Source organism: Salminus brasiliensis, chromosome 6, assembly GCF_030463535.1.
Source record: "Salminus brasiliensis chromosome 6, fSalBra1.hap2, whole genome shotgun sequence".
NCBI lineage: Eukaryota > Metazoa > Chordata > Actinopteri > Characiformes > Bryconidae > Salminus > Salminus brasiliensis.
Window position 1 is genome coordinate 8,684,369 of NC_132883.1, and position 21,509 is coordinate 8,705,877.

General features: G+C 38.2%; 2 protein-coding genes across 2 annotated transcripts; both read right to left on the bottom strand.

The window, feature by feature from the left end:
* Positions 1-1,751: 1,751 nt before the first annotated feature.
* On the bottom strand, positions 1,752-2,786 carry foxd5 (forkhead box D5). The gene has a single exon (XM_072680838.1). It carries the CDS (start codon positions 2,784-2,786, stop codon positions 1,752-1,754), a length of 1,035 nt encoding a protein of 344 aa, XP_072536939.1.
* A 3,196-nt stretch (positions 2,787-5,982) lies between these two features.
* Positions 5,983-21,343, bottom strand: cbwd (COBW domain containing). The gene is made up of 16 exons (XM_072680840.1): positions 21,244-21,343; positions 20,484-20,589; positions 19,969-20,055; positions 19,572-19,668; positions 18,264-18,355; positions 17,343-17,402; positions 16,737-16,774; positions 13,530-13,576; positions 11,777-11,863; positions 11,093-11,137; positions 10,611-10,667; positions 9,004-9,055; positions 6,838-6,906; positions 6,644-6,709; positions 6,381-6,510; positions 5,983-6,076 (listed from the first exon to the last, which is right to left on the bottom strand). Exons 2-16 carry the CDS (start codon positions 20,581-20,583, stop codon positions 6,000-6,002), a joined length of 1,104 nt encoding a protein of 367 aa, XP_072536941.1. The 5' UTR covers positions 20,584-20,589; positions 21,244-21,343; the 3' UTR covers positions 5,983-5,999.
* Positions 21,344-21,509: the final 166 nt, after the last annotated feature.

Here is a 21,509-nt window from a genome sequence, read left to right on the forward strand (position 1 = left end):
ACAGGAGTCATTTTCTTCTTTTTTTTCTTTTTCTTTTTAGGCAAAATGCTCTGCAGTGAAGCCTTTTTCTTTCTTTTCTACAAATTAGTATTTAAAGGGCATTTTCCTGTGTTTTTTAAATTTATTTTATTTGTATTTTTTTTGTAAATCATTAAACGTTAAAATATTTAATGAAATGATTGCAAATAAGCTGTCTGATGTCTGAGATATCGTTTAAAATCATTTCTGCAATAATGTTTGGTGGGAAAATATATTTTAAATCCATTAACGCCGGGGTTGTATATATGAAACAGTCCCCAAATTAATTTTTCTCCGGATTTTCACAGTTTCACCATCATCAGGATTAAATAATAAAACCCAGGAGACACGTGAAGATCCACTGGTGGTTTTAGATAGTAAATCAAATGGATATTTCTTGTGTTCTAGACAATTCTTGATTCCCATCACTATAAAGAAATAATAGTGCGTATGTTTCTCAATTTACTTTAACCACTTTAAGTGACTTGTGTTCATCTTAATATTTCAATTATGCAGAAATGTTGAAATATTGAATAAATATTCAGATTTAGTTTTCTTAAAATGCATTTTCCCTTGGGCTGTGCCAATAAATGTAACAAATTAAAATGTTTTCTGAAAAAATGCAGTGAATTTAAATATGTGAATAAATGAATTGTTCATTGATCTGTAAGTAAATTGTATTGTTATACAGACCTGCAGTTACAGCAGGTAAGAAAGAGGCAGACGGTCAGGAAACGCAGCTCCCCCAGACGCGCTCATTCCCCCAAACTACAGCTTTTGCGCCCTCTTCTGGACACCTCAGTAACTGTTTGCTACCTTGTAAAATAGTGCCACACTGCCTTTCTTGAAATGAACAAATGACATTTGTTGTACAGCTAGTTTTCATTTCTAACCAAGACTACTGTTGAAAAGTTTGGAATCACTGTGCTCAATGATTAAACCTAAATGAATTCAGAATTCATCTGTGCGACTTCAGAGCTTTCAAATTATTACTAAGAAATGAAACAATGTTAAATATGTCCAGAATGATGACCGAAACAGGACACTGTATGATATCAAAAAACAAGTTAAAACAATTTAAATATCCTTAATCCTAAAACAAATGTGATAATAATTCAAAAGTGTCAAAAATTAAATGGCATGATAGATATCACTAAATAAAATCACTGTCAATCAATAATTAAGCTATATACATGTTTTATGCATTTAAATATATGTTTTGGTGTGTTGTTTAATACTTAAATATAGACTGTATATCTATTATTGCATATAAAATAACTAACTTCCTAACTTTTGAACAGTTGTGTTTATTTGAACGCTACAATCTTAATTATTGGATCTTTCATTTTCTTTTGATGATTTCCTTTGTTTAAAAATAGCTAGATTTTAGTTGCAGAAACCATGTTTCTGTCAAACCTTAATGGTACATGAAGTGCACTACACAGAAAACAAGTCAACCACATTAGATTTTTTAAAATAATATAATAATCATATTTATTTTTAAGAGACACAAAATAGCCATTTTAACAACAATTTAAATTCATTATTATGCAATGTAAAACACTCATATATATATATATATATATATTAACATCACATATATATCTATTTACATTAAAGCTGTGATTTAGATGTATTTCACTAAACATCGCAGTTGAAAACACTGCATTTGTAAATGGCACCTCTACAATAACAATAAAGGTCTGAAATGCACATTTCCAGCAGTGCAGCAGTTAGGAGTAAGCCACCCGGAGTGTTTCTGCAAATGGCACTGTAGTCAGAGCAAAAGGAGTCCTGGCTCCTGGGAGCCAATGTGGAACCACACAAGAGGGTGGTGGCCTTGGACAGAGGTACTCGGGTGGAAGTTGGTGGATGGAGGGTTTGTGTCCTACGGGGCTTGATTTAGCCATGATGCTGTCGATACTGAAGGAGCACTTCTGAGCCTGGCCTTCAGGCCTTTGCTCAGGGAATCTGAGACGAAGTTCTGCAGTCTTGATGCTGGCTGCGTTCTGATACTGGAAACATGGTGGTGGCATTACCATGCCTTCTTGGGATGGCATGACAATGCTGTCTGGAGTTGGCACAACCATGCTGTCTTGGCCTTGCACGTATCCAAGGGGGGCAGCATGTGAAATTACCCGTCCAGGCACGCAGTAAGGTCTCCCATATGGTCGATAACCAATGTTTGGGAAGAGTAAGAGTCCGTCTTTGGAGTATTCTGGCTGACTCCTCTTAAATCTCTTCCTTCTGCGCAGGAAGCTTCCGTTATCAAACATGTCCTCTGAAGCTGGGTCCAGGGACCAGTAGTTGCCCTTTCCTGGATTGCCTGGTTCCCTTGGGATCTTGATGAAGCAGTCGTTGAGTGACAGATTGTGCCTGATGGAGTTCTGCCAAGCCGGGAATTTGGCCCTGTAATAAGGGAACTTGTCGCTGATGAAGTGGCAAATGCCACTCAGGGTCAATTTCTTCATGGGGCTCTGCAAGATAGCCATGGTGATCAAGGCGATGTACGAATATGGAGGCTTGACGGAGCTGTTCCTCTGCTGGCTTGCGGTTGGACTTTGGGCTGAAGATGGTGATGTCGAGCTTGGGCTTTCTGAGCCAAAGCTGATCTCGCTTTCAGTAGAAGATTCCTCTTCAGAGCTGCCTCCTTCCACGCTGGGCTCCATTGACGAGACCTCCATGAAAACCCTAGATAAGTCTCCTCTAGCCATGCTGGTTTCTTCCTCGGATGAGAACTGGGCTGATTCCTCCGTGGAGAGGATCATGATTCCACAGGCCAGTAGTGGACACAGGCTCCTTTTGAGTGTGTGTAGTGTGTGTTGGCTCTGTGGCGGGTGGTCTATCAGCAGTGTGGAGGTAGGGGCCTATTTATGAAGCTCTAGCAGCCTGGCCTGCTGCACTATGGCCAATAGGAGCGCAGAGCCACAGCGGGGAGTCACAGCTCTTTTCAGGTGTGGGGGGGTTGTGACCTGCTGTAACAGGCAGTCATACAACGCGGTTCATTGCCCACTGTAATCACATGGGAAAGCCGGGTATAATTGTTACGTTTATAAATTAGGTTGAACTGGGTAGAAATGCAGAGTTAAATTCCAAAACACATTAAACAATTTTCAGGACTATTATCATAAATACCACATTAAAAAAAAAAAAAAAAAAAAAAAAAAATATATATATATATATATATATATATATGTTTTGCATTATGCATTTGCTGGTATTTGGTAAGTCTGCTGGTAAGTCAAATGGCATGTATAGTGAATAAAATTTCTGCAAGAAAAAAATATTATTTTCATTTCTTCTGCACATTTTAGAGCTCACCTTTTTATTTGTTGAATTCGTGACATATGTGTTATAACTTGTATATGGTCCACATTTTTATGTTATATTTATATTTACGTTATATTAACAGCAGATGTGCATTAAATTATAATAAAATGTGTCCTGTGTAAATATAGAATAGGTTATATTAAATGACTGCATAACATTTAACTGACATTTTCTTTCCATGTTTAATTTCTTGACTAATAAATAAATTGTGCAGTTAATAAAATACGCAAATCTAATCCACATGTTTTCAATGGCTGGAGACTAGCGGGCTAAACGCAGTCCACAGGTTGTGTCTGTTCCTACCATGTAGGACCCTTCAATTTTAGGCTGAAGCTTAAGAACACTGCCTTCCACTGCTTATTATTCTTATTTATATATATATATATATATTTAATTACACAGGCAGGTCTCTTAGGGAAAATGACATTTTACCTTTACTTTAACTGCTTGTTTATTACAGCAACGCGTTAAACAGCGTAAAAGCTTAGTGCTGCTCAGCAGCGCCCCCTTGGCTCTCTGGATGGTTTTTGCCCGCAGGCTGTGGCTCTGGCCGTGGAAATGGCCGTGGCTGAGCTCCCTGCTGCGTCTCAGGTCGGCTGCTTCGAGGCTCTGAACGACTCCATCAGCATGAGAATGGAGGAGGAAACGCTGAGGGCCACAGCAGGACACGGATACGTGTTACCAACACTGATCTGATCTCAACTGCAAATGAGAGAGAGACACTTCCTCACCTGGGGGAGCCTTCTGCCATCCATGCACATTTATGATCCCAGATGGAGCATACAAATAACACTGTGGCATTCAGTGAAGCATTTCATTTACCCATTCAGTTACAAAAACACATAACCTGCACAATACAACATTATATATCAATGCATATACTCAATGCATCAGTATTTAGAGCTGGTTTGTTTTATCCACGTATGAAGCTAAATTAGCCTGGGTTGCTAGCTAGCTAGCTAACTACACAGAACGCAATGCTAGCTACTGACTTAGCTAGCGCTAGTTAGTAATGTTAAGTAGTGAGAAGCAGAATTGGGGCTAAATCAGAGGTTAACAGGAATGGTTTGGTTAAGAAAAACCAGATTTACACAGTTTTACAAATATCTCAGATGTTGTTGATCAGCCAAAATATGTTTGGTGTCTTTAGTTTGGGGCCAGAGCCACAATGCTAGCTGACATTGCTAACAAACGAGAAGTCAGAGGCCAGTAATCACTTAATCACTAGTCTTTTTCATAAAAACGTGCCCAAACCTACTTTAATCCACCTAAATTGCTAAATAGAGGTCTTCATTATTTTAGAAACAACAACACTTACAAAACAAGCAACTAGCTAGCTAACATCTATGTGTGTGCACTTAAAGGAGAATGTCTGCGCCTGCCTGTCAGCTACAACCTTGTTTTTATTGTTTACAGGAGGTCATACTGAGCCATAAACCACATTAACAAGTCTGCGTGATCTTAATGGAAACCTAGGTGTGGTTTGAACAAGTCGGGGTAAGTTTTAGGTACGTATTTATGGAAAATATATGTATGTCTATTGACCTCTGGAGTTTGTTAGCCAGCAATGTTGACCTGGTCCAACCCTTCCTCTTTCTAAGATCTAGCTCAGACACAGGCTTCTTCCTTTTGATGGATTTATTCACCATGTGGTAACACATGTATAATACCAACACTCAATGTTACTCAACACTGAAGAGCCATATTTTCCTCAGTTAATACTGATTAAAGCAAATCAATAACAGGGATCAACCAAATATAAAGACATTTTAATTTCCATTAATAAACCTGTGTTGTTTTGTTTGCATCTATTTTGATAAAACATTGGCCATAAATAATACCAGAAAAAGAAGTATATGTGCTTATTATTCTCTTACTGCTAAAGTATTTCACATAGACCACAGCTTGCTTGTGCAATGAAGTGAATAACTATATGGATCAAGCAAATTCCCATAGGCCTACATTGTTCACAGTTCTTAATTGCTGTGTGTAGAAGAGGGGCTTTTTCTGTATGATTTTACAGAAACTGGGTGTTAAGTGGGTGTTTAAAGTAATTAAAGAGCTCACACATTGCACATACCCAACACAAAACGCCACACGCTGAAACAAAGTACACCATATCAGGTTTATTGAACTGAATTCTGAATTCACAAACTGTGAATGTGTCCATTAAAACACCTAACGTAACCTGATGTTATTTAATACTGTGAGGACCACAATACCTCTGTTTCACACAATTTACCACACAATCAAGCTGAATTTTTACAAATCTAACAATCACTTATTAACTGTTTTTTGTTTTAACAGTTCGCAAAACCTTTTACTTGGCTTGGGTTTACTGGCTGTGTGTACAGTATGTCTGAGAGCAGTATCCCAGGGTAGAATAACGTAGTGTTTACTTTTCAAAGTATAATTATCATCTTTTCCATCCTTTTAAGCACTATACCTTATTATCACAGGCATAGTCATGATCACAAAACCTGGAGTGTAGTACTAATGTTCTGTGCAAGGCACCACAGCCATGAGAGTCAGTATGCACCTTATAAGTACAGTGCTGGTCTAGGATCAGCTATACTTTGTCCATAATCTTGTCTGGAAAAAAAGCTGCAAAACAGACAGATTCCAGATAGGTACTTTCATTTAAAAAGCTTTTATTCATTCCTGTCGTCATCATTTAAGACTAAAGCGAGGAATTCTTTCTTCAGAACTTCTCCATCCAGATTGCGGCCTGAGGAGAAGACGCATATTTGAAATACAGAAGCAGTGCTAATTTAATTCCTATTATAAAAGGCACTAAACATGCTAAAATAATTGTTACTAACAGCCTTTAAGAACAAACTAAGTAATAAAACTACAACTACAAAAATGAACTACAACTATCAAAAAAATAAACAACAATCAAAGGTCTTCTTACTGCCTCTGCACAGATTAAGACTAATTAAGAATACACTACTCTAAACCCCCTTAATTTCAATCCATAAACTACACTAGGACTATGAAAAGGAAGAACTGAGAAGAGCTGTAATTCTCACCAATGAAGACCAGTCGGTTGACCCTCGGCTCTCCTTCGGCCCAGACCTCTGGCGTCTCATCCAGCTCATAAAGCTCGTGAACGCCCTGCAGCATGGCCCTCTTTTTCTTCCCCTGGAGAGATACGATACCCTGCCACAACACATCAGTGCTTAAATACTTGTAAAGAACCTAATTATTACATTAGAAATGTTGCAGTCTTTTCATTTAAAAGCAGAAGAGTGAAACATACACTGGTAAAAATGTTTAGATGAGGAATGCTCACCTTTAAGCGAATGACATTCATAGCCAACCCTGCTTTGTTCTTAAACATCTTTTCCCACAAAAGATTCTTAAAGAGAGAGAGAGAGAGAGAGAGAGAGAGAGAGAGAGAGAAGAGGATGTAAGAGGATGTATAGTTATATCAGCAGATTATGCTTTGTAAAGCTTTGTTGAATGTTTAGTAGGAGCTATTCATACCTGAATAAACACATTTAAATGGTCCTCAGAGACACTTCCAAGTACTTCAAATGTAACTGTTAATATATTCTGTAAACGACAAAAACAAACAAACCTTTAACAGCAAATCTTCAATTGCTTAAAGGAAAACCTAAAGGAGCTTAGAAAAACACTTATCTGTTAAATTATTAACCTATTAAACTTAACTGTTTAAATTGTTATAGACATTGCTAAATACAGGCTTATGCAATAGTTTAGGGTCCCTTGGTCAATGACTACTTGCATATTCAGATCTTTGGACAGTTACTTAGAGGAGCACATGTTTGATGAGTTTTAGCTTGGAAAAATCCTTGGAAATTGGATTAATCTGTCAATTCTTAATTATAACTGGTGACATGCCTCATATCTTATTTACTAATATAGGTCTGGGACATTGTCAAAAAACAACATGAGCCTCTGAAATACTTGGGATGTCCAAACCTTTGCAAACGCTACATTGTTATTTTAGATTGAATTTGTGTTTACTACTGCTCGATTAAAAAACAACAACACAAGGGTGTCCAAACTTTTGCTTCAGCATGTATACATGATAAAAAGTAAGAAAACTGAACTGAACAAAACAGGGATTTTCCCCTAAAACCAAAAGCATTAATTAGAAAACACTGTCAGGACCAGTATTAATTGGATTTCTATATGTACCACAAACACAGTTAGTGTCTTATCACCAACTGTGTCAAAAAGGTTAATTTCTCCATGAGCTCAGTATCAGCTTTAGCACAAAGTCCTGGCCGACTTGTCTTACTTCACCCCCAAACTTGTGAACTTCCCCGGGGCATTACAAGGCCACTTTGCAGATATTTAAACCATTGTTTAACAGTGTTGGAGTTACACATTTCCTTTTTTGCTCTGGAATAACAACAGAAAACAGAGCACTCGTTTGCATGAAAAGAGCAATGGGCCTCGTCTCAGTGAGGGGAGGGGAGGGGGTAGTTAGGTTAGATGCGGGAAAAGAGAACCCATGCTAATACTAAAACAACCCCAACGCCCCCCGCAATTAGCCCCTAGAGTGAATGCGGGTAAGAGATATAAGGAAATGGAAGACATTTAACCTTGAGTAAATCCTAGCTCAGGGGGAGGAAGCAAAGCACAGCTGAGTTCTGAATATTACCCTTACACTCCACCATACCACCACCCCCATTAATGTCAGTGGCTTTGAAACGAAGGCAGTTTTGCCTTCTGCAGTAGGGTCTAATCTAAAGTGATCTTCATTCACATTATTGAAGGGATGCATGATGACAGAACTGTTTCGGAAGAGAATTGCTGAAAAAGTAACTGACATCAGACAGATGTTTAGATTTAGCAGATATTTCATATGTACTGTGGATGAGCACAGCAATTAGGCAACTGCAAAATAAATAAATATAGAAAACTACAGTAATTAAGTTTGTTTTAAGCTACATTTCAATAAGGTGTATCATAACGACACCAAACACTTCCCAAAAGAGGAATAGAATCACTCAAATCTGAGGAGTGATGTTTTGGAGATTTGCAGATGTAATCTACACAGCAAACTTGTAAGCGTGTTGTTAGGCTAGGATCAGAATTAGAAACTCTCTGGCTGGGGGCATCTAAGGAACATTAAGGCACCTCAAATGACCCCTTTCTAAAGTACAGAGAAAGATAGGAAGTAGGGTTTAGCATGCAAGCAAGGAGTGTATCTTGAGGCTGAAAGGTACTGGGTCCCATCTCCATTTTTCAGTTTCTCAGTTTTTAATTTTCTCTATGGTTTGAACCCTGTTGCTGCTCTTTACACTGTGTAAACAATTCTGGATGAACAGACCATTAGAAATGCTCTAAAGTGATTTAAAATAAACTCTTGACTAAACATTGACTTTTGTACAAAGTCTCCTGTAAAGTCATCATTTTGGAAATGCATGTTTTTCATTGGCCAATGATAAAATACACAAAATAAAGACAGTGGTGCAACATCTATAACCACCACTTTTGCTTTACTGGAGTGCCATTAAATGGATGGTTCTTTAGAAATCCTGAATAAAACTTATTTCTGGTTCTTCAACAAACCAAAAGTGGTTCTCTGATAATATCATTCCTGCCGAATGATCTGTTATCATTAGGATCATGCCATTTCCTAAAATCTACTACACCACACAAAATGGGTCACTTCACCTTGTCAAGATGTGGTTGTGTTGTTTTTACTAGCTGCAGCTTCTCAGCCAACCTGAACAACACAGAATAGCAAGATTTCAGGGCCATTTCAATATGAAGACGCTACAGTGATTGATGTTGAATTCCCTGAAAAACTCAATGCCTTCTTACAGATGTACAGTCTTAGTAAAATCCCTACAAAGAGACTTAATCGCCTGTATTAGCCCATGTCTACAAGCTGGTGAGAGAAAAGCAGAGCAGGTTTTTGAGAGTAGAATGCGAGAGAGTAATAAAAAGAGAGAAAAAGAGAAGTCCATGACCCCTAAGGGAGGGTAAACGTTGCCCTCTGGATTATTCTCTCTGCTGGGAGTACCACACAGGCGGAGCGGAGGGGGGTCGACTCAAGACAAGCGGCCGCCCCTCAGGGGGGCAAATGGGGCACAGTGAGGCTGAAAGGATGTGTGTGTGGACACGCGTCTGAAGAGTCCTCCCTTCTCTGGAGCTTCTCTGTGGTCAGGGCTTTAATCCTGCGCAGCTGGCCTTTCCCATTCACATTAACACTGCTGCACTCTGCTCACCGGATAGCAACTTGTGTCTTGTGTAACGCAGGTCATCTCATTAAAGGACCACTTTGTGGGGATGAACAAGTAATCTATCTTTTGCTCCCAGAGTTCTCCATTGTTGTTGATAATGCAAGCCAAACTACTGCATCTGCATGTCAGTGATTGAGGCTTTTCAGAGGAAGGAAGGAACCTTAATTCTTAATTTCAGTTAATGTAACAAATGTTATTTCAGTTCTATTGATCTATTCATTATGGCTTCACCCGATGCAATTTTTAAAATTTGATTAGTGGAAACTTAAACAGGATTTTATGGGGCCTTTCACTGACAAAAAAAAATGTAATGTAAAAGCTAGTATGTCTCAAACCAGCTCTTAATATATGTTACAATCCACTACCAGCATTGACCATTAACAAAGTTTTAGTCAGACTGGTCCATTTGGATTACAATCATTTTACTGAGTGTGTGTGTGTGTGAATTTAAATCCAGCTGATTGAACATGATTTGGAAAGACATACACCTGTTTTCACTTTATCATTATGTGGTACTAAGAGGAGATTGATGGGGAAAAACAAATTTTGTGCAAGATTTTAGCACAAGGCCACAACATAACAAAATGTGAAAAAAGTGAAAGGGTCTTTCTGAATGCATTGCGTGTGTAAAAGATGAGATGCATTATAAATAAGAGGAAGATAAATAAACATCTGGGCTGTCTGTGTAGTACTGATGAAAGCCAACTGCTGAGGTATGATGTAAAGAAACGAATCTTTCTGTGAGGCATGGGTTTGCAATTGTGTCAGTATCTGTATGAGGGGCCCAGTAAATGTTTTAGGGGGCCCAACCCAGACCAAAATTACAATATGGCATTTTTTCCATAACGTGCAATCCTTGTGGCTTTGTGGTGAAATCTTTGCTGCTCTGCAGCTGAATCCTTGTATTATAGTCATGTATAATATATACATGGCTAGAGAACTGATTATGTATGCCATTCTGTAAGGATTCGAATTTTACTAATTAAAACAAAGATCTAAGTTCATCAAAAAAGTTAATCACACAAATCACCGTACCTTACACCATCTTTTGTGTCGAAGGAATGCAGATCCAATACCTGCGACAAATCCACCCTAGAAGAGTAAATGTCATGTTGTTTTAATGCAATTTGAAAAAAAAAGCACCTTTATGCCATGTGTTTTACAATAATTCCAAAACAATGACACATCTATCAATATAGCTTGATGAAAAACAAATATGGATGGGTAAAGCAATATTCAGTCAGCTCATCAGTTTACTGTCTCTAAAAGAACACTAAAAGCTCAGCTCTGAAGCCAGTATCAGCTCTGCCAATTTATTCTCTGGACAAGTAAAGGCAGCAAAGACAAACGGATTAATGTGCTTGTATAATATCTGTTTAATTTTTCTGGACAGGTATTTAAGTATTTTAATGACAGGTGAGTTTAGGAACAAAATAACGCTACTTGTTAAAAGCTTAAAGTTTGTAAATCTGTTTCATGGTAGAAAACATTAACCATAAACTAAGAGGTAAACTCACTTGGACCTCTGTGTTTCCAAAATTCTGACAAGGCCATTGATAGTCCTGTAGAGCAGACAGAGAGAGAGAAACAGATGACAGTCACGTTGTAATGGCATCATACTAAAGTTTCAATGTTATTATTAACAGTCAAAGGCCTACACTGGACACACAATTCTGAAACAACCAGTGAAACGGCTGCTCTCAGAATTTCGAATATCAGAATTTTCAAAAAGGCCACATGAATTTCACACAAGTGAGAGGTGTTTCTCCCTTTTTTCTTTCTTTAATGCATGGACGCTAATGAGCAGATCAAACCCACCTGAGAGTCACGTGAACACAAATTTCAATGACACAGATACGACTCAACTCACGACTTTTTTTTGGGGAAGTGATCAATGTCGCAAATTAACTTACGTTGGAATAGTGACAAAGAAATGGTGCAGAATCCTGAATATGTCTTTTCCATGTTTTACATTTTTTAAAACTACAGGTAGTTTTTAAATGTTCCTGTTGTTTATTTCCAGGTTTAAAACAATCCCAGATTGTCTAAGTGCTCTCAGACTTTTGGACATCGCCCTATGAGCACTAGAACTTCATTTAGAAGCCATTCTCAATACTGAAGAAAATGTCAAGAAGGTTCACAGGAAGAAATAACAGGTAAAGTAGGACATCATCCTAAAATAAGCTGTGTAAATGTCATACCTGACAGTGTCTCGAAGTTGAATGAGCTCAGCCTCGCTGACCAGGTCAGTCTTATTTATAATGGTCAGATCTGCAAGAGCTATCTGCCTGAAAGAGAGAAAGCCCAGAATCAGCACAAGTCGCTCAAAAGCAAGCAAAAGTCCTTATCCTGTGTTCGTGTGTGAGTGTCTTGTGAATGTGTTTCATCTCAAGTGTTTCGAGATTAAAGGACAGAGGAAAACTACTGTTATCTTTTAACATATTGTAAGCAAGAGTGTGTGAGTGAGTGAACGAGAGCGGGATAGAGAGAGTAAAAGAAGATACACAACAGATCAGTACAATGAAGATCTTAGCTTGACCACTTTTCACGCTCTTTATTACCTTGTTCAATACTCTACCCACTAATGTGTGCAGAAGTGTGAGTGTGTGTGTGTGTGTTTGTCTAGGAGCAAAAACACACACTCTTTGTTGTCCCCCCCGTCTCTGTTGTCTTACAGTGTGTGGGTGGCATGGCACGAGCCATGCTCAAAAGGCAGCACCATTTTGTTCAGTAAGAAAACATAAACAGAGACCAGAGGCAACGACAACACTGTCAGACACTTCTAAGCATTCCAGCATGCCTCAAGACCTTCACTACTGCAGCAGGTGAGGCAGAGAGCTCAAATTAGAAAAGTTATTGTGTGTAAGGCTTATGAAAATCAGTAACCAGCCAAATGGTTGATAATATTGTTTGCACTGGTCAAACTGCCAGTTATTGGTCAAACTCTCAATTACTCAATTACCAACGGCAGCACTGAGGCAGTCATGTTAAACAAGCAATCTCTATCCAATCAGGGGAGCCGTGACTGACAGGGGCCCTAAAAATGTATTAATATAATATTTTGGCAAATAAATTTATATATTTTCTTGGGTTAAAAATCTGTCAGCGCCTCGTGTCCATCACACCTTTTCTATAACACGGCCATGCAAAAAACACATCCCCAAAAACATCTTCAAAATTGCAACTTTCCCAAAAAACTTTCAACTTTCAATACAAGTCAATGTTGTCCGTTTTCTCTGATATGCAGTGGTCAGTACCTATCAAAAGTGGTCTAAGAAAGGACAACCGGTAAAGCGGAGACACCTCACAACTTACAGGTCTTAAAGAATCTGCTGCTAACGTCTGGGTGCCAGATAGAACAGGACACCTTTAGAGGTCTTGTGGAGTCTATGTCCAAATGATCAGATGTGTCATGGTGACACAAGGGGGACCTACTCAATATTAACTGAATAGATCTAAAAAATATATAAATGAATTAAAAAAAAAATAATAATAATAATCAAAGTGATTCCTTATTACTACACTAAGTGCTCATGCATCTGTATTGAAATACTACAATAGCATTTCTGGTGTGATAACTCTGAACATCTAAGGGTTAAGGACATGTAATATGGATTGAGTTGTAGATCTAAAATAAAGTTTGCTGAATTACCCTCTTTGGGAAGGTCAACACGACCCTGATAAAGAAGACTGATTTGGAAATTGCACATGCAGTAGCCTACAACATCTGCTTATTTCTTCTTTTAGAGTGAGGAAACAGTTAGTCTACAGCACCTCTTCTAACACATGAGTGAGGCAAGACTCGTAAAGTAATTTGGCTGTAAATGACAGTTCAGTAAACTACCTCCTCTCAAGAACAGCCCACTTGCAGGTGTTTTTTCCATCTAACATAAAGTACAGCAGATGTCAAACCTACTGTTTTTACATTATTCCTTCAGTAGGGAGCAAATTTACCTCGCAGCTTCATTAATAAGGCCCTCTGGTTTCTCCTCAGTCAAATGCTACAAAACAGACAAAAAGAAAAACTAGGTGAGATCAGAAAAAACACATACATGACAAAAACACTATGAAGTCTTTAGTATTCTTTTCGCAGGTATACTCTTAACACTATTAACACTATACTATTAACAATATCAAATGGTACAAAATGTCATACAGGTCACACATAAGCCAGCCTAAGACGCTACTACAAAGACTGACCCTTAAGACGAAAGAATGAAGTGATACTGTTTTCATGAATGAAAATATTCTGAAACTAGCCCCAAGTGTATATAGAGATCAAAGAAATACAAACAGGAACTCAACTGAACTCACGGTTAAACACTAAAAATGCTAATGTTCTAAGTACAATGGCCGAACCAAAGTCCAGATTCTCAATTCACACTCTTAAAAAAAATCTGGGCGCTTCAAATAGTTCTTGAGTGATGCCTTAGAAGAACCACTTTTGGTGCCATGTTTGTAAAAGAGACATGAAAAGCCATTTAAAAGTCTAAAGAACCTTTACTACATGGAAAGGTCCTTCATCAATTTAACATGCATTTTATGCTTACATGTCTGTTACAAACAAAAGCAGTTCTTCTATGGCATCAGTCAAATATCCATTTGTTGCACTTTTATTTAGAAGAATCTGCACTATTTAAAAAAATTGCGGTCAACAAGCATCACCCAACCAACCTAAAAACAACCTGGAGCAAATGTGTCCAGAAGAATGACTGAAAATCACTCTCAAACAGCAAACACAGCTGGTAGAAACGTAAAGCTGCTGTTGCAGCAAAAGCCTGTTCTACCAAGCACTCATCTGAAGGGGTTACAAAGCAGCATTTTCAGTTCTATATTTTTATATTTTCTATATGTCTATGTTTTCATAAGTTAAAACTTTGTGGGTAATCTAGATACTTCTGCAAGGCAGTGCACATTATCAAGAGTCATTTATTCTGCAAATGACTGTGTGACCACCAGGGCTATTGATTGCATTAGGAATTAATTCTTTGGATAATTAACTGACTGATCACCAAAATCAAGGGTATGTTAAAATGATGTCAATGGTGTCAATAGGGTTAGGTAGATCTGTTCCAGTAAGTACTTTCTATTCTATTATTAGTCTTTATATAAATATATATATATATATATATAAATATTATATAAATACTGCACATCTACTGTAAAATGGAGATCAGTACACCTTAAACGTTTATGTATCATCATTCAAACTGATAAATAATAGTTGCTGATTTACTAAGAAGATAAAAAAAAAAAGTTTAACCCAACATTGCTAACCCGTTCTTTCTCCTACCCAACTTATGTTAGATAGAGAATGGGCGGTATTGAGGAGGTTCAGTTCCTGTCTGTAGGTCTGCAGGCACCTCCACATTTCTCTGACCCAGTTTTAGTAAAAAGTCGAGGTCATTTCAATCTAACCTCCTGACAAATGTCTTATCCATCACAAGAAGGAAAGTGACAATTCTGAAATGAAAAGACAATGACGTAAACTTAGCGAAGGGGTCCAATCAGCAAACTATGATAACTTCTAAACAGTTTGCATATTGAAAAGATAATCTATTCTTGCTTTTCTCTGGACCTGGCAGGACATGTAGAGGAGGAAAGGGGACATTTTATTGGCTATGTTAAATCTGTAATAACACTGACCCTCGGGACTAAGCCTGTGTCATCTATGAGACTCATCATTCCTGTCCATCGAATGCTGGACACTAGCACTCAGTCTCATTGACAGCAATGAAATTAAATCAAAAAACGTTCAGGCCAGTAAGCCCAGAAGAGAGCAGTTGGGGAGATCGGGTCTCATTTGACCCTCATCCTGCCACAAACACATGCGCATGCACTCACGCACTCACACACCTCACCCTTTTTGATGAGCACATCAGGCTTCGGTGCGCGAGTGGGCGCAGAGGTGACAGGACCATTAGAGTGATCTGCTCTGATTCCCACAATTCCTCCAGTTTCTATTAGCCCCTCCCTCCCCTCTGCTCCCTAGAGGGCCCAAACGGGCTGAGGTGCAAGCAGGACCGTAAACGGGGGCGACTTGCCAGGCCTGACACCCTTTAAATTACGCCCTATTATACAGGTGTCACTATCACTGTCCTTCTCCAATACTGCAGTGGAGGAAGCAAGGTGTGAGGAGGGGTGCAGAAGAATGGACACTTCGCAGCTTCGAGACAAAGAGGTGACATGACTGAAGCAATGCCTATAGGTTGCTTTCACCAACTGTCTTAACTCAACAGAACAATACATCCACAGCTGCGTGACTGTATTTTTAATCAATGACATTTCTCACAAGACACTTGTGAGTTGCATCAAACAGTTCAAACGTTTTAAGCGACACTGTGTGGCACCTTTAACTCAAAATAATGCTCTACTGACGGTAATGGAGAGATTAGCATCTCTATCGCTGATACTCCAGGCTTGCAGTATGTCACTTTAGTAAAGCGGGCAAACGAGTCATATTTGTGTAAAGTCCTGCAATTTTGTGACAGTGCACACGCTTCTTTCACTTTCAGTGCTGGTTCTGTATCTCTCAGAAGTCCAGAAATGCATATGAGCATGTTTTTCTCGAGGGCTGGCTGAAAGCGTGGATTCCACTTCCTGTGTGTTTGGGGGCCTCAGGAGCAAGAAATACCAATTCTTGCATAATGCTGCTTTAACGATTTAAAGTTTAATATGATTTTTTATTAAGATTATGATAATCAAACCTTTTCATGTTAAAACATCTTGATTCAACAGACCATTCAGACAGGTTTGGTCATATCAGATCTCTAACAAAATAAAACCTTCTAAGCAACCACAGCAAAAAAAGTTCAGTCACTTGAGTCTGGTTTGTATCAAAAATGGAAAGTGAGAGGCCCTCGTCTGGCATTAGGCATGGTGCCAACACCTGTTAATGTTTATCTGCTCCAGAGAGTCCTATTCTATTGGTCATACCAGCTCTCTAACATAATAAGACCTTATAAAAAAAGTCCAGTCAGTTGAGTGTGGTTTGCATTGAAAAACTAAAAAAAAGAGACCCTCTAAAACAATGAGGTGTATCGGCGATACAGTTTAAAATTTCCACTTTGTGTTAAACTAATCACACCCTTATCACTTACAGTAGGTGGCTGTTTGAAATATCTCCCAAACAATACACAGTTACAGCATAGGTGCACTCACCTGCATTCCAAATTTTGCATCAATAACGGTAACGATGCCTGAAATGGTAAAGAAGTATTAATTACATTTTGTCTGTGTTTTGTGTCAGATGGTAAATAAGTCAATTTATAACAAGTATGCTGAAATTCATGCACTATATGGATTAAAGTATGAAGACACCTGCTCATTCACTGTTCCTTCCAAAAACAAGGGTATTAGAAAATACTTTATCCTGCTTTTGTTGGAGTAACTGTCTCTTCTGTCCAGGGAAGGCTTTCTACTAGATTTTGGAGTATTGCTGTGAGGACCTCATCCCCAACTCACCAGTTTATCCCAAAAGTATTGGTTGGAGCACCATCAATTTTGAGAACATAGTTCCACTGCTCCACAGCTCATTAGGAATGGTACAAATAGCTTCATGTCTATTTGCTCCAGACATTCTATTTGAAATATGGCTAAATATTTTTTCCACATACGTTTGGACATGTATTTGTTTGGTTCTCATAGGCTCTCAAGATGCAACAATAAAACCAAAAATATATTAGTATATTAATAGTTTAATAGAAAATTATTTAGTTTGTTAAAAAGGCCTCTAAATATAATTAGCTTGAAGTTTGAAATACTTACCATCCAAGTAAAGATCACTCCCTAATTCAGCATCAACCCAGAACATAGAGGCAACAGCTCCTGCAGTGAGGAAGAAAAAAAAAAAAAAACAGTTGAAACATCACCACAACGCCAAAGCACACTGTGATTTGAACTGTGTTGAAATATGATGCCGGGGCATGTAAAATACAAAAACCAATAACCAAAAAAAAGCATTTCCTTGTTGTATAATATTAAATGAAAAGACTTAAATAGGCTGTTGTGTACTTTAAAATGCATTACCAAATTTCACGGGTGGTTTGACTTTTTCAACGTTTGGTTTGTTTCTCTGCTATTCAACTTTTCTGGTTTAAGTTATTTTACAGATTCATGTGACAATGTGGACCTATCTTGTTCACATAATGGACTTTTGTCAGGCTGTCAGGGTAGAATAAGAAAGCACTGTAAATATTTGATAGGTTAGTAATGAAAGCAATGTTCTAAAAAGACATTGGATGCATAACCCATTTAGGCTACAGCCACCTTTTTGGAAAAGGGAGGGGCTTATTCCCAGGAGAGCTCCACAGAGTGACAGGTCCGTCGCGGCTAATGACAAGCCAAAGCAGTAGGAAGGGACCAGGCCTGAGCGCACTCTGTCAGCCATAGATGCTAAATTGTCTGCTAGACCTAGCCAAGCGTTGCCCCCTGACACATGTCAATCATTTGCTCTGCTGTTTGGCAGAGGTGCTGGCCCTATGACTTCCCTATTGATTTCTATTTCATCAAACCACTAGCCAGCTGATGAGCATCTATTTGTTGCAGTGCAGCTATAAGCATTTTTTATTTTGGGAAAAAGATATTTACAAATATAAATAAAAAATAAAAACACAAGACAAATAGTGTATATCAACAATATCCGCAAACAAATATAATCTAATGTGTTTTTAAAAATGTGTAAATTACCTGGATCTGCCAGTCCTGTTGTCTCAAGCAATATGTAGTCAAACTTCCCTTTCTTCTCCATTAGATTTTCAATTGCTTTCAGTCCATTATCCCTGTGCACGGAGCCCAAAAATAAAAACAGGGTTATGTTGCATGAAACATACAGTTAAATCAGTTTAAAGCATTTATTAATTGTATGTTTTCTGATTAATCTCAAAGTTCTTAACTCAATTCTTATGAGCGTCTAGTTAGTCCATCCTATTCTGTTGCCCTCAGACAAGCATTATATAAGAAATACATATTCTACTGGTGTTAACCCGGGGGCTGAGAGTTTCACTACTGAACCAAGTTTTCACTATTTGGTGATAATAACTCGCATTGCTTTTTGGGACCTATTAGCCCAGATGTGTCTAATGTGTTTAATTGATCCCAATCATCAACTTAAGTTAACTGAGTAACTTACGGGGCAAAAACTTTATACAGGAGGGTTATGGGGAATGGGGTATTTCTTTCCTTCAATAAATGAAATATTAATTCATTTTGTGTTCACTTATGCTGTCTTTGTCTTATATTCAAATATGCAAAAATAGAAAACTGGAGGGCCAAATATTTTTTCTGCTTTTCTCCCAAAAATGTAGCACTATTGTACCATGATCAACAGTGCACACATATTTTCACCTATAATACACTGATACATTGGTTCGTTACTAATTTAATAAAATTAAATCACCATATTTGCAGTACAGATATTTTAAGCATTTGGGTTTGAATTCAGTAAAATGGAGAAAAACTGACCAAAAGCATGTTCAAAAAAAAAAACAAAACCACAAACTGTGACGGTGAAGTGATGGTGAAGGAAATGGCAAACAGGAAAAAGTCAGCTTTAGAACATATGAGAACTTTGGCATGAGATCAGAAAGCCATTATTGTCCCTTATTTAAGCACTCCAATTTTCATTTAGTTAAATTAAACATTAATTCTAGATCTTCAACTATTTAAACTGATTATTTTAGCAGCTAAACTTCTAAACTCCTACAGTCTAAGACAAGCCTGGTTGTCAGCCAAGATTTCTTAAGAATAATAATTTATCTTGACTTTTTTTTTCGTAAGTCTGAGGTCTAATCTAAGGACAATTTCTTTGCTGAAGGCACTTCTGTGAATCTGTTCCCTGGTTCTTTTCAGCATCACAGAACAAAATTTCTCTACATTTCTCTACACTGCACCACTTCACATCAAACTACTGAAAGATGAAGTATGCAGAAATGTTTACATCTAAAGTGCTGAAGTATGTTAACTCGGACGTTGCTCTAAAGACAGAGGTGCTCATACTTCACTGAACAGCACAGACAACCGTTTCTCAGCTCCAGCCACTCCTCATACAGCTCTCCTGCCTGGCTCACTGCCAGGGACTTCTCCAGCGCACTACCTGCACAACACCACACAAAGACATGCACACGTATCAGGAATGATGACTAAAGGAATTATACCACACTGTTAGCTATGACCAACCAACTACTACCCACATCACTGATCAGATTATCACAGATCACACTTCGGACCCTCAAAGCACAATCATGCAGTGTAGCCTGGACCCTGGTATGTAAAAGCGCTCTACTGACCTCTTCTGGACAATGCAGTAATAGCAATTCACAAGGCCAGAACTATGAAGTCCAAACATTTCAAATAGGATCTTTATATATTAATTTATAAATATTATACAACTTGCCTTCACCAAATTCATTAAGTATGACAGCTATTCTTTTGCTATGCTGCTCCGTCAGTATGTAGTTCAAGAGCGTTGTCTTTCCAGCACCTGCAAAAAAACAAAAACAAAAAGAAAACACATTTAAGAAAAATAACAATGTTCATCAATTATAAGCCACAAAACTAATGCACATATTGAATCTATTTTAAAGCCTAGGGTTGAGTCAGGCATGGGTTTCACACTGAAACTGGTTCACAATAAGATCCTCCTATAGAAGTGGCCAAGTTCATTCCTGAGTTTGTCCCTCTGCAACAGCAGCAGAGAGGAGTGGCTGTCTGAACACTTTCTCCAGCAGGTGGACTATCTTGTCGACTGCAGAGTAGGTGAACTACAAAAGCTCTTATAATTCTACTCATAAAGATGTAGACAAAAAACTAAGTCACAGATAGCCTAAGTCTATCCTGTATCCTGTAGACAAGTCAGATCAGACTAAAAATGAATGAGCTGTTTCGGTACTGTAATCTGGACAAACTCACCTAAGTATCCAGTGATGATGGTCACAGGTATTTGGCCAGCAGGGGTTGTATTCTTTTCCTCAATAGGAATTAACTCTGGACAGTCATCCTCTTCTTCCATCAGGACCTTATGAACAAGTTAAATGTTAAGTCATATAAAGGGACTTTTGCTTATTAAAGATGCCTTTAAATCACTTATGGCTCACATTAGTGCAGCGTCTATTAACATTTATTCAGCTCCATCATTTTGACGGACACCTTTTCTGAATAGTTCAGGTATTTACAAACTAAATACTGATGTATTAGGGGAGAAAACATCTATTCAGTTCTACTTTATTCCCTTTTTCAGAAGAATTTCATTCAGCACTTGGCTGCTGTGCTATTTACAGCTCTTACTCTTAAGCTCTAGCATTTTATTAGACCAAAAGGAGTCAGAAAAGAGAAGAACACAGTTAGGGAACATTAAACATGATATTATTGACCCAACACTTGCTTCTCTGTGCTTCTACTGGCTGATGTTTGGTAGATACTTCTGCTTCTACATCAGTGATTATTTTATGTAAGTCACATGAGGATTAATCAGGTATGACAGGCTCCTCTGCCCACCTCTGCCCACCTCTGCCCACCTCTGCCTGTGTATACAAAGCTAGCTGGCTATATTTATGCTTGCACGTATTTCACCACACGTGAAGCTAGCCGGTGGGGCTCAATCGTGACTGCTCGTAAGAGCTCAAACAACACCTCCACATCAAGCTTCACACGAGAAAAAACATCAACTTACGGTTTTCTTTAATATTTTACTCCTCTTTTTAACACGTTGTTTAGTTTTTTAAAGAGGCAAATACACATCAATCTGTGAAGCTGGTGTAGCACGCATTAAGGTCCCACTTGTGCAAAGGGTCAGTCTGACAGTTCCTACCTTAGCTACATGTGTTTTGTAAAATCGCCACTGTAAAACTACATTAACACTGAGCCTTATTTTATCTCTGCAAATATATGTATGAATACAGGATAATGTAGATAAGTGAATTTATATGAATGCATAAC

Coding starts and splice junctions, on each gene's coding strand:
- foxd5 (XM_072680838.1), bottom strand. CDS start 2,786: ATGATCCTCTCCACGGAGGAATCAGCCCAGTTCTCATCCGAGGAAGAA.
- cbwd (XM_072680840.1), bottom strand. CDS start 20,583: ATGGAAGAAGAGGATGACTGTCCAGAGTTAATTCCTATTGAGGAAAAG. Junction 16,775..17,342: donor GAGTGATCTTTACTTGGATG/GTAAGTATTTCA, acceptor TTACCATTTCAG/GCATCGTTACCGTTATTGAT. Junction 10,668..11,092: donor TTGGAAACACAGAGGTCCAA/GTGAGTTTACCT, acceptor TTACTCTTCTAG/GGTGGATTTGTCGCAGGTAT.